At 45.2% G+C, this 13083-nt stretch overlaps 1 protein-coding gene across 1 annotated transcript in view; it reads left to right on the forward strand.

The window, feature by feature from the left end:
• The window catches only part of SMARCA1 (SWI/SNF related, matrix associated, actin dependent regulator of chromatin, subfamily a, member 1), a 150078-nt gene that overhangs the window by 126035 nt on the left and 10960 nt on the right, over window positions 1-13083 (forward strand). Inside the window, exons 20-22 of the mRNA XM_007507156.3 lie at window positions 21-153; window positions 1455-1573; window positions 1689-1901. Of these exons, the coding sequence (XP_007507218.1) occupies window positions 21-153; window positions 1455-1573; window positions 1689-1901 (465 nt within the window). The remainder of the gene's footprint in view (window positions 1-20; window positions 154-1454; window positions 1574-1688; window positions 1902-13083) is intronic.

Consider the following 13083-nt stretch of genomic DNA (forward strand, 5'->3'; position numbering starts at 1 on the left):
TGCTTTCTTTCGGCTTACAGGGATTCACAAACTGGAACAAACGAGATTTTAACCAGTTTATTAAAGCTAATGAGAAGTATGGGCGTGATGATATAGATAACATTGCCCGAGAGGTGGAGGGAAAATCTCCTGAGGAGGTCATTGAATATTCAGGTTAGTATCTGTCTTAGTTTCCTTTGATTTTTCATCCCAAATGGGATTTTGGCTTGTCTAAAGATCCTTTTAACTTGAAACTGTGAAACCTACACAAAAGTAGACTATTCAACTCTTTCTCTCTGGAGGATGTCATTTTGTGTACATGAACCCGATTTAGAATATATTGGCTGATGCTTTTATTTTTAGTGCGTCGGGTGATCTCATCACAGCAGGCTTCCCTCCAGATGTGCAGATTGCAATCCCTTGGCACCGGGTGTTCCAAGTCCTCTTGAGAGCCCTGCAAAGGGACCCATCTTGGGCCCTGAGGGCATATCCCTAGATCTTTTGACATTATCTAGAGGTGGGAGCAGCACTGGGTAGCCCTAGCCACACCAGTGGCCCACTTCGTTTTCTGGTGTACCTCACCATTCTTTGTGGGTGTGCCACAAATGGGTCTGCATTACCCTTTGGGTAACCCAGAAGGTAGATTCCTCAGAGACCATGATATCACATGGCTTGCAGCCATGTGGAATAATACTGATGTTTAAGAGATGGGTCATTAAAAGTGCTACACTACACTAACCAAAGAATATTTTTAGTGTTTTTATTTTATTTATTTATTTTTTAAAGGTAATTATTTTTAAACCTTCCTCCATGGTTCCATGATTCTTGTTCTTTCCCTGCCACCTCCCGGAGCTGACAAGCAATCCCTCTGGGTTATACATTACACTGATCAAATAACATGACCACCTGAAAGCATTACCTGCTTGATGCAAGAAATGCAACAGATTGTGCCCTGGATTTTTACCCTTGAAAGTTAGGCGAGTTTTGGTTAACTGAACTGTGACAGCATAGATCTGGACTAATGGGAGGCCTGGTGGTCTCAGTATATGTCTGTCTTGTCTCTCAATTCAGTTAGAGTCAGTTGTAAAACCTCAGACCTCAGATGTTTACATACGGCTGTACGAAGGATAAGGAATAAATAAACACAATGATTCGAATGCAAGGAAGTCACTCTCTCTTGAGGCTGAGGGATGGGACTTAGGAGGAGAATTTGGCTGTAGAAGCATAGACTTTATTTAGAAGGAACAGAAGAGGTACGCTAGAGGAGCATTTTATGTTCGAGGAAATCTGGGGGCAATAAGGAACCACTTTTACAAAGAGGAAATTTGGGAGGCCGAGGGGAGCAACATGACGAGGCTCAGTGGCCATCGACATGGAGGTGATATTACCGGGGTTTACAGACCCCCTGTCCACTTCTCCTCTGTGCCTTAGGCAGGGGCGTAAATGGTCACTAAAAAGTAACTTCTGTCTTTCAGCTGTTTTTTGGGAACGTTGTAATGAGCTGCAGGATATTGAAAGAATCATGGCTCAGATTGAACGAGGAGAAGCTAGAATTCAACGGCGGATCAGTATCAAGAAAGCTCTGGATGCCAAAGTATTTTTCACCTAACTTCTGAATTGTTAGACTGCTGGTGACGATGTAGTGGGTAAGCTTTATTAGCCCCCGGGAACCCAAATGAAGGCCGTTTGTTTTTCTGTCTTGTTTTCAGATCGCGAGATACAAGGCGCCATTCCATCAGCTGCGCATCCAGTATGGAACCAACAAGGGGAAGAACTACACCGAGGAAGAAGATAGATTCTTGATCTGCATGCTTCATAAGATGGGCTTTGACAAGGAGAATGTGTATGAAGAATTACGCCAGTGCGTACGCAATGCTCCCCAGTTCAGATTTGATTGGTTTATCAAATCCAGAACTGCCATGGTATGTATGCAGAAGAACAAACCTGTGGTACTTACTGCCTGGATTTAGGGCCTCTCCAGACATTGCAAATTTTAGTAGGATTAGAGAAAAGGGACATTTTTTCAGTGCTGTTCATCATATCACCAGCTAACATGCATGACTATAATTCATTAAGTATGCTAGCTGCTGTGCTAAGTCTGGGCATACAAAGACAAGAATGAAACAGACCAAGCCCTCAAGGAACTCACATTTTATTTGGAGGTGGGTTGGGGGACAGCATGTAGCCAAGTAAGAAATAAGAACATTAACAAAGTCAATTAAGGAAGACTAGCAATGGTGGAAGAGTCAGGGAAGGCTACGTGTAAGAGGGAGCACTTTAACTGAGTCTCAAAGAGAATTAGGAATTCTAAGGGGTGGAGATGTGAGGAAGGCACACATTTTAGACATGGGGGATATCCATTGCAAAGGTGTGGAGGCAAAAAATGGAATGTCTTGTGGGGGAATAGCAAGTAGGGCAGTGTGCAGGAACATAGCATGTGTGCGAGGGTTAGTAATGTGAGATCAATGGAGAAAGATAGGTTGGAACTAGATTGTGAAGAGCCCCAAATGCCAAACAGACAAGTTTGTATTTTATCCTAGTGGTAATAGGGGGCTATGGAAGTTTCTGGTGGGGGTATGTGTGGAAGTGAATGGATCAGAGAAGGAGAGACCCTGGAGGAAGGACAATGATTGGGAGGTTATTGTCACAGTCTGGATGAGAAGTAATAAGGGCTTGAACGAGGTTGGGAGTTATGTGAATGTTATGTCTAAGGTGGGTATGAGATATTATGGAGGTAGAACTAACAAGGTTTAGTTACTGATGGGCATCGAGGATGGCTCTGGGGTTGTCAACATGTGCTCCCAGAGGGATGGAGATCTCTTTGACAGAAATGGAGATGCATTGGGGTGAGGAGGGGAGGAAGATGGTGAGTTCCATTTTGGATGTGTTGATTTGGAGATGACTGGTGAATGTTGGGAATGGACTACAGTGAGATCCTAAGTGGACTCTTAGGAACTGATGATAGTCAGAAGAGCTGCCATTGATTTAGCCCCTTGGGGCTTACAAAGTGCTTTACATACAGAAGGAAAGGCATCTAGTAGGTGGTGTTATTCCCATCTTCCCAATGTGGAAACTTTAAGTCAGACAGATTCAGTGACATGGCCATTGGCTTATAGCCAATAGTAAAGCACAATTTGAACCCAGTTCCTCCGAATCCTCAAATGTTGTTTCTTTTTAGCTAGCCTGGTGTCAAGTCCTTTCCTTGTCGGTCTATAGCTGGCTCTGGACTCCACACGTGGGGGGATATTTGCGTGAGGTGGCATCTAGTCCTATGGTGTAGTCTCTGTGAGCGCAGGGTCTTGTGCATGGAGGAAGTGCACGAACAATACCCATAGTCTGCAATTCATTGAGATTTCTCAGGCAAAAAAAATCATAGCTAGAAGCCACCAACCCAAACAGTGCTTCTATAGCAGCTCTTAAAATGGCACCCATTTCCCACCAGTGACTGGCTCCTCGCAAAGTCCTGTCGTAGCTCCAGCTTGGTAGGGCTAGGAAACATCGCGTGTTTCTCTTAGAGGATGCTCTCACTTCCCCTTGAGTAGAAGGGCAAGGATCAGAGCTGCTGTGGGGAACATTAGAATTTTTGGTAGAAGATTTTAGTGCATAGTAGATCGGGTCCATTTGAAAAATAAATGAACATTTCCAGAAACACTTTTCGAGTTTACACAGTACTTTTCCCATCATGACCTTGTAAAACTGAGATAATGTAAGCATTAGCAACATCACCAGAGATACTGGGCTTGGGGCCTGGAAAGTCTGTACTTGCCTCTCTCGCTTGCCATCTGTGTGACGGTGGTGAGGACAGGAAAAAAAAAACTTCTTGGAGCCCTTGTTGACCACCTTCACTATTTTCATCTTCAGTTGCCTCAGTAGGACCTAGAAGAGGACTTTGAGTTTTTGAAGACTGGGCCAGTTCTGTCAGTTTGTACCAAACTAGAGAGGTGTTTGATCATGGGCACTGCAGTGTAGCTGGACGTGTGTTAGGTAACATCAGAGAGGTTCTCTTGGTCGGTGGATTGGTTTTGGTTTTGGCCACAGTCCATCCACTTGTACACCATCCACTGAGGCACCACTTTGGTGGAAGAAGTAAGCCTTCACAGATAAAATCAATACACAGATTGGAGGTATCACGGATGAGGAAACAGGCCTGGGGGGTGGTGAAGTGGCATTTGGCAACAGACGCCCCATGTTTCAGTTGAGTTTGTCTTTGTGAGTAAAGAAAGGAGCCTCTTATTTGATTTGTGTGCATTGTGTTTGCTTGAGAGAATAGTGGTGCCCGCAATGTTTCTGATTGGCTACAGTGTGCAGGTACACTGAGAATGCGTTCCCACAGTGCTTAGAGCATCTAAAGCAATATCCAGCTGTGGCTGTAGGGAGTGTCCCGAAAGCCAGGTGACTCCTGACCATTCATGGCGTCTGGAAATTGACCTCATTAATGACAAGAGCTCCCATTTCTCTAGTTTGTAGTTTGTAAAGCACTGGATAGACTCCATGGAACACATATGCATTGAGCTTTAGGCAGGGAGTTAAAAAAAGAAAAGGAAAAACCTCTAAGAATGCATGAATATGAAAAGAAAAATATGGAAAAGTACCTCTCTGTCTCTGTCTCTGTTTCTCTCTGTCTTTTTCTCTCCCCCCCCCCCCCGTCTCTGCCTCTCTGTGTCTGTCTCTGTCTGTGTCTCTCTCCTCTCTCTGTCTCTGTTTCTGTCTCTGTTTCTGTTTCTCTCTGTCTTTGTCTCTCTCTTTCTGTCTCTCTCTCTGTCTCTCTGTCTTTGTCTGTCTCTGTCTCTCTCCTCTCTCTGTCTCTGTCTCTCTGTCTCTCTCTCTCTCTGCCTCTCTGTCTCTGTCTCCTCTCTCTGTCTCTCTGTTTCCTCTCTGTCTCTGTTTCTCTCTCTGTCTTTCTGTCTTTGTGTCTCTCTCTGACTCTGTCTCTCTGTCTCTGCCTCTCTTTCTCTCTGCTTCTGTCTCTCTCTGTTTCTGTCTCTTTGTCTGTCTCTGTCTCTCTGTCTGTCGCTATCTCTCTCTGTCGCTGTCTCTCTCTCTGTGTCTCTGTCTGTCTGTCTGTCTCTCTCTTACTCTCCCTCCCTTCTTCCCTCCCTCCCTCCCTTTCCTTATGTCTGTCTGCCTACCTACCTTCATGGTGGCCACTCAGCCTTTCTCTTTGCTGCCCATCTTCGTGAGATGTTGGTGGTCAGTTATTCTGTGTTGTCTTTAATGAGGAATGAAGAAGAATGGTTAGTCCAGAGCCTGAGTGGTAATGAGGGGTGATGAGGGTTGTTGGCTGCTTGGACCCTAATTATTGAGGAATGGTTCGGCCTGGATCCCTTCTGCGTTTGCCTTGGAGAATCAAATCCTTTGTGTGGCACCAGTCTGGGCTTTGATGGGCCTGAAGGCTGGGGGGTTGGAGCCTCACAGTGGCCTGTGAGCTTAGTCAGTCACCAGGCATTAGTGATTGGTTATTCTGCAGGCTGGGTACTGAAAGAACAGCCTCGCAGAGCTACAGAGCTCCAACTGGGAGCCATCTGGGACTTTATGCCTGCAACCGTGTCATGTCAAGCAGCTTTGACTGTTTAGGAAGCTGGTGGAATGGCAATCAAGCATCTCTTTGGGGATTTGGGTCAGGACGTTGGGGAAGCTTATTTCAGCGCTGCCTCTACCTCTTCTTGTTCCTTTTTGGACTCTGTCACCATCGGAGCAAAGCATTATGGGGAAAGTGATGAAAAAATACAGGGCAAACCTGCAGAGTATGGGCAGCTCCTCTCCAAAGTCAATGTATAACTCTAGCCACTAGGTGTCACCAAAGCTCCATGGAAATAGCCTGCTTTGCCGCCTCCATTTTCTCTTCTTTCTTCCAAACATTTCCCTCTGAACACTTTTTTCCTACCAACAGATGTAAATTTCCCCTCATTTCTTGACCCCCCCAAAGCAGATGTCGCCTGCACTTAATGTGCAGAATTGAAAGGCAAAGCTTTCCCCAATCGAATGGAAGCATTCATTGTGTTTGCCCCTCGCGTCTCGGAAACAACACCAACCTCTTTGTCTTTTCCTACCTTCCAAAAGGGCCCACTTGGGAATTTCTGGAAGTTCTCTGTGTACAGAGGTTGATAGTGTCGGGTTGTAGCGATTTCATCTGAAGGGAGGCTCTGTCCGGGGAAGGAGGTGAGACTTCCTTGGCAGGGCTGAGCCCCATCTTCTAAGAAGGCAGTGGTCAAGCACAGAGAACACGTGAGGGGTGAAGGGTGCTGAATCGAGGACATGAGAGGATGAGCAGGCTCCAGGAACTGGGAATGTTGTTGCCGAGAAGAATGTGTGGGAGTGCGGTAGATTGGGCCGTTGTCCAGTGTCTGAGGGGCTGCCACCTGTGAGAAGGCATCCTTTTTGTTCTGGACTAGGAGCAGTCAGAGAAACAGATTTTGTCTCCATGGGAGGAAGAACTTGCTCACAATTATCTAAAGGAGGGAACGGGCCACTCTGGAAGGTGATGGAGGCTTCCAAATGATGACTGGGTGGAGGCTTCACTGTTGGAGACATTTTCTTGGATATTTACAGACAGACACACACACACACACACACACACACACACACAATACCTATTTATATGTATTTCCATTATAGTTTTGTCTATCAAACTCAGTCCTGGCCCCAATCATTTTTCGGCACTTTCTGGTTCATGATCATTTTGTGGGTGCTGCCTATATTCTGACTCGACTACAAGGCCGACTTCATTTGGAATATGGATTGCATATTTCCACATAAACATCCTAAAGAAGGGAGCATTGCAAATTAAGATGGCCAGATAGTCAGATCGCATTGCCCAAATCCCTATATTTCTTGATTTCCTTGTGGTTTTAATAATGCTATCCTAATAGCTGATGCCTGTCATGTATAATCCAGGCAAAGAAATCTCTATTTCGAGACTTCTAAAATACTTGGTTTGGGAGACAATCCTCTCTCACAAATACAGTGGATGCAGTTGGCTTCATTGTTTGAGTATATTGTAACATGGAAATTGAAATCCTACTGTTAATTAAAGTTAGCTCATACTGAAGCTGTCTGGTGAAAACAGGATTTTGCTAAAAAAAACCATTCTATTCTGTTGCCCAGAGACACCAACAAATACTCTGAAACCCTTTTTCGAGAAAATGTGAAACCTCAGTGGCTGTAATTTATTCAAGGATCTCAACTACCGAATTCATGGCTTGCAACTTAATGAAAAATCTCAAAGTACTTCAAAGCATGAACCCCCAGTTCTAAATCTGCCTCACAGTGAAGGTCTTCAACTAAAGGTTGGAGATGACTTTGAGTTTCTTTACCATTCAAAATGCTGGCCACACAAAAGGGGAAATGAGGCTTGGTTCTGTTTCTCCAAACTAAAAAGATTGTGATTTCTTTCCCTGAGAACTTGTTTGGTATTTAAGTAAGTAATCAGTCTCTATTGAACTGCATAAACAAGTATGAAGGAGATGATCAACTGTAAAGTTTCTTAAGCTCCAAGCATACAAATGGCAGTTCCATTTTTCTTCCAAGAAAAACAGATCAAGATGGGTTCTTAGTTTTAGAATTTCCAAAGACTGTCAAATCTAAATGGTATGTTTCAAAATCATTATGAGAGAAGGGGATGGTAATGTTTTATATTTCTAGAATATATTTCATACTAGACTTTTCAAACCTTTTTACCAATATTAACTCATTAATCCTTGTGGCATGCATAAATAAGTCCAAAAAACTGAGAGCGAGACTTTAAGTTTCATAGACAAAACTGACACATGGACACATACACATATATACATACGTTACAGAACTATCAGATTTTAAGGGTGGAAGGGCCCCCAGTGGCCATCGACATCTAGTACAACAGGAGTGAATCCTCTAATACAGTGTCTTTAACTGGATATCTATCCAACCTTTATTTGGAAGACCCTATCACCCCCTCAAAGCAGCCTGTTCCCACCTTTGAATAGTCCTAATTGTTAGCAGATTCTTCTTATCTTACAGATTAGAGCCTAGGACTTGCAGGCAGGAAGACCTGAGTTTCAGTTCCACCTCACACACTTTCTAGCCATGTGAGTCATTGCACATCTCCTCAACTGTAAAGAGAGGAGCTTGAACTCACTGACTGCTGAGGTCCCTCTGGTTTCAAATCTGGGATTCTTTCTAAGCAGTTTCCCTGTCAGCATCCAGAAAAGAGAGTGACAATTGCTAAAAAATCGTTCTACTCTGTTGCCCAGAGACACCAACAAATACTCTGAAGCCCTTTTTCGAGAAAATGTGAAACTTCAGAGGTTGTAATTTATTCAAGGATCTGGAGAGGCCAGAGGTGTCCATTTGGCGAACATTTGAAGATCAGTAGGCAACCTTTGTTTCTTCTAAATGCATCCAGGGGAAAGAGTGGCCAGTTTGCTACTTGGTTTCTATCCACTGTGCTTTCCTTCTCCCTTTCAGGGCTGTTTTTTCCATCTCGATCTGGAATTTCGTTACTTTTCTGTTGTCAGACAAGAGAGTTGGTTTATTTTGCAGGAGGAATTCAGAAGGTCCTTTCTAATCCCTTGGACGTTGGTTATTTTTGAACTCTTGACCATGGCCTGTTCTATGAGTAATCTTCCCCATGGAAGAGTGGGATGGGGTCAGGGCTAGGGTGAACCTGTACAAGAAGCCATAGATGTGCTGATGGTCTCTGGTGTAGACAGCAGCAGTCAGGCAAAGTGTTGGCCATTCAAGAAAATGACTCAGTGAGGCCTTTGTATTAACACGGGTGTTTCTGTTTTTCTTTAAATGGAGTTTGAGAGTGAGTCATCCAAAGTCATATTGCTGCCCACAGTGCAATTAGATTTTAGTGTTATTACTGGTTTGTTTACAAATCACAACTTTATTATTAATTAACTTGTAGCTTAATGAAGATGAGCAAATGAACATTCCCCATTAGATCTATAAGAGGACACAGAATTTCTTACGTTCCTGGTCTGCTTTGGGGTTCCCACTCTTCAGTTTGAGAGGGCTCAGCATGAATCCCACGTATTCACTCACATACCATTCTTTGCCCAGAGTCATTTAGAAACTCCCCGCTTGGTCAACGATGGACTGTGCCTGGAGTATTCCTCCGGATAGTTGGAAGCCATATTTGAAATCCCATAATTCATTTGAGAGTCACACTCCTCACTTGTAGCTTGCTGGTGATTCAGCTAAGTATAAGGAAACTTTGGGAGGACAAACGATGATCATCTTGGTTCTCTGCTTGATGTATTAGAGCCTAATTCTGTGCTTATTCTGAAAATGCGCCACTTTTTTTGGGGAAAAACAAAACAAAACAGTACATTCTAAGGGAGTTCTTAACCTGGGGTCCATAAACTTGGTTTAAAGAATATTTTGATGGGTGGCAGCTGGGTGGATAGAACCAGGCCCTGAGACAGGAGGTCCTGGGTTCCAGTCTGGCTTCAGACACTTCCCAGCTGTGTGATCCTGGGCAAGTCACTTGGCCCCCATTGCCTAACCCATACCACTCTCCTGCCTTGGAACCATTACACAATGTTGAGTCTAAGAGGGAAGGGGAGGGTTTAAAAAACAAGTTGTCATATTGCCAAGTCCTTTGAAAGGCTGCAGCTGAGCAGTGCTAAATGAAAAGATTGGAAACCATTTTGGGGGAGATTGCCATGGGAGGTGTGCAGAACAAATCAGCACTATGCTGCCTACTGTGTGTGGAACAAGCATGATATTGAATGCTGCTGGGAGAGGCAGAGTGGAGAGAAGATTCAGTCGTCACCCCCATGTCAAGTCAGTGTGTGTATTAAATGCCTACTATGCGCCAGGTACTCACAGACTTACTACATGTCTACTACATGCCAGTCACTTACCTACTGCCTTACATACTGCCTACTATGTGCCAGGCATTTACCAGAGGTTAACACGTAGCAGAAACCTCAGACATGCCACACACCCCCATCCTAGACCCCTGACTCCCACTCCTGATTATTCTTACTCTGTTACTGTCCAAGGGCCACCCAATGTGTCCTGGAAGGACAGCAGAGTCAGGCCAGGCTCCTGGGAGAAGGTAGCCTTGATGTCTGGCTTTCAAGGATGGGCAGGAATTCAAAGGCAAAGGAGAAAAGGGGGACTCAGGAGAAGTAGCAGACCTTGTCTTCAGGGCACTCACAGTGAAATGGGAAGATTAGACATAGAAAAGTACCAGACGTCACATAACGGGCCACGAAACAGAGCCTGTTAGCACGTTCCATGAGATTCGATTCAGCATCGTTGTTTCTTTGAAGGCTTTGAAGCTTGGAGAGACACCAGGAGTTGGGTGTAAAAGTGTGGGGAGACAGGAGCTGATCTGGGTTTCCTTCTTCCTTTTTTAGAAAAAAACAATGATAGATGTCCTTTCATTTTTAACCCTTTCTTAGTCATAATTCTAAGACAGAAGAGCTGTAAGGGCTGGGCAATGGAGGTTAAGTGACTTGTCCAGGGTCATGCGGCTAGGAAGTGCCTGAGGTCAGATTTGAATTCAAGTCCTCTTGACTCCAGGCCTGACACTCTCTCCGCTGTGTTACTAGCTGCCCTGATAGACTTTCTTTAGGTGTCTGCACACAGAGATGGTTTGTTCCTAAGTCTGAATAGCCAGTCCTGAGTTGGAGACTAGGGTAATTATGTGGCTCTAGGGCTTGATCTAGCGTTCTGATGGGAATGGGAGGAGCAGCAGGCACTCTGGGGTCCCTTTGGAAGGTGACATAACAGAACGTGCCACAAATAATGATTGCTGTCAGGTGGCCAGGCAGCGGTAGTTGAGAAGAAGCATCAGAACATTTTGTCTTCTCTGAGACATGCAGGAGACAGTTATTAGACTGGGAGCTAACACTTAGCCACTGGCGGCCCCGGAACAGCAGGCGGGCGTGGGAGATAAGCGCAGTTCAGAGAAGTGCCAGGCTGGCCAGGAACCTGGAGAGTACTCCAGAGCATTTCTAATTAGGGAGACTGTGTGCATGAAGGTTCTGAAAAGGCACCTCTGAGGCAGAGACAGAAGTTGGGGGGGGAAGAGAGAGAGAGAGACACACACACACACACACAGAGAGAGAGAGAGAGAGAGAGAGAGAGAGAGAGAGAGAGAGAGAGAGAGAGACAGAGAGAGAGACAGAGACAGAGAGAGAAAGAGAGAGACAGAGAGAGAGAAAGGAGGAGAGAGAAACGAGAGAGAGAGGGAGGGAGAGAGAGAGAGTTAGAGACAGAGAGAGAGACAGAGAGAGAGAGAGAAAGGAGAGAGAGAGGGAGGGAGAGAGAGGGAGAGAGATGGAGAGACCCAGAGAGAGAGGGAAGGAGGGAGAGAGAGAGAAAGGAGAGAGAGAGGGAGAGAGAGAAGGAGAAGAGAGAAAGGAGAGAGAGAGGGAGGGAGGGAGAGAGAGAAAGGAGAGAGGGAGAGAGAGAGAGAAAGAAGGAGGAGAGAGAAAGAAGGGAGGGAGAGAGAGACAGAAGGAGGAGAGAGGGAGGGAGGGAGAGAGAGAAAGGAGAGAGAGAGAAGGAGGAGAGAGAAAGGAGAAAGGGAGGGAGGGAGGGAGAGAGAGACACAGAGAGAGAAGGAGGAGAGAGAAAGGAGAGAGAGAGGGAGGGAAGGAGAGAGAGGGAGAGGGAGAGAGAGAGACAGAGAGAGAGGGAAACAGGCAAAGATACAGAGACAAAGGGAGAGAGGGAGGGACAGAAATGGGGAGAGAGAAAGGGAAAGATAGAAAAGAAAGAGACAGAATGAGAGAGAGAGACAGAATGGAAAGAGAGAGAGAAAGAAATGGGGGGAGAGAGGGAGACAGAAGAAGAGAGATAAAGAGCAGAAAAGAATAAGGAGAGATAAAGAGAGACAGACATAGGAGGAGAGAAAGAGATAGAGATCAGAGAGAGAGGAGAGGAGTAAAGGAGAGGATACAGAAGTCAAAGAGATGTAGAAAAGGAGAGAGGAGATATAAAAAAGGAAAGAGAGAGGCACAGACAATGTGAACAGGCAGAAATAGATACAGAGAGAGAAAGGGAGATACAGAGAGAAAGGAAATAGAGACAGAGAGAGAGGAAGAGACAGAGATAATGGAAAGAGGGAGATAGAGAGGAAGAAGGAGAGAGGAAGGGATAAGGGGAGGCAGAGATAGAGACATAGAAAGGGAGATAGGAGAGAGAGAGAGAAGGAGAGACAAAGGAAAGAGAGAGACAGGAGGGAGGGAGATAGACACAAAGACAGACAGACAGAGACAGAGGGAGAGATAGGAAGGAAGGAGAAACAGGAGGAGAGAGAGAGGGAGAAGGGGAGACAGAGAAACAGACAGAATGGAGAGAGAGACAGAGTAAGGGCAGAGAAGGAAAAGCACAAGAGTGTAAGAAGAGACAGATAGGAGGAGAGAGAGGTAGAGATGAGAGAGAAGAGAGAAAGGAGATAGAAAGAGAAGAGGAGAGGAGAAAAGGGGGGGAGACAAAGATAGATAGAAGGGAGCAATTTAGAGAAAGGTAGGTGAGGGAGAGAGAGACAGAAACACACAGAGAAAGGGAGAGAGGGAAGGAGGACAGTGGTGAAGACAGAAGTAGAAGAGAGAGGACACACAGACACAGAGAAAGAAGAGACAGACAGAGAGGGAGGAGAGAGAAGAGATGGACAGAAAAAGAGACAGAGTGGAAAGACAGAAGAGAGAGACAAACAAAGAAATAGGAGATACAGAGAAAGGAAAAACAGGGATAGAGAAGAGTGACAGAGACAGACAAAGAGAGGAGAGAGAGAGAGGAGAGGACAGAGAAGAGATAAAGACAGAGAGGGAAGAAATGCAGAGACAGACAAAGATACAGAGAGAGAGAGGAGAGATAGAGAGAAGAGAGACAAAGAGAGGGAGAGACAGAGAGGAGAGACAAAGATAGAGAAAGAAGAGAGTAGAGACAGGAGAAAGAGATAGAGACAGAGAGAGGACAGAGACAGAAAGGAGAGACAGATGAGAGGGAGGAAAGAGAGAAATGGAGGCGAGAGAGAGCAAGCAGAGAGAGACCAACAGATAGAGAGAGAGAGACAAGGGTGGTGGAGGAAGGGAGAGAAATAGAAAAGTATAAGGGAGGAGGAAGCTGAAAGGAAGCTACAGATCAGAGAGAAATAGAACA

The sequence above is a fragment of the Monodelphis domestica genome, chromosome X (genome assembly GCF_027887165.1).
Source record: "Monodelphis domestica isolate mMonDom1 chromosome X, mMonDom1.pri, whole genome shotgun sequence".
Lineage (NCBI taxonomy): Eukaryota > Metazoa > Chordata > Mammalia > Didelphimorphia > Didelphidae > Monodelphis > Monodelphis domestica.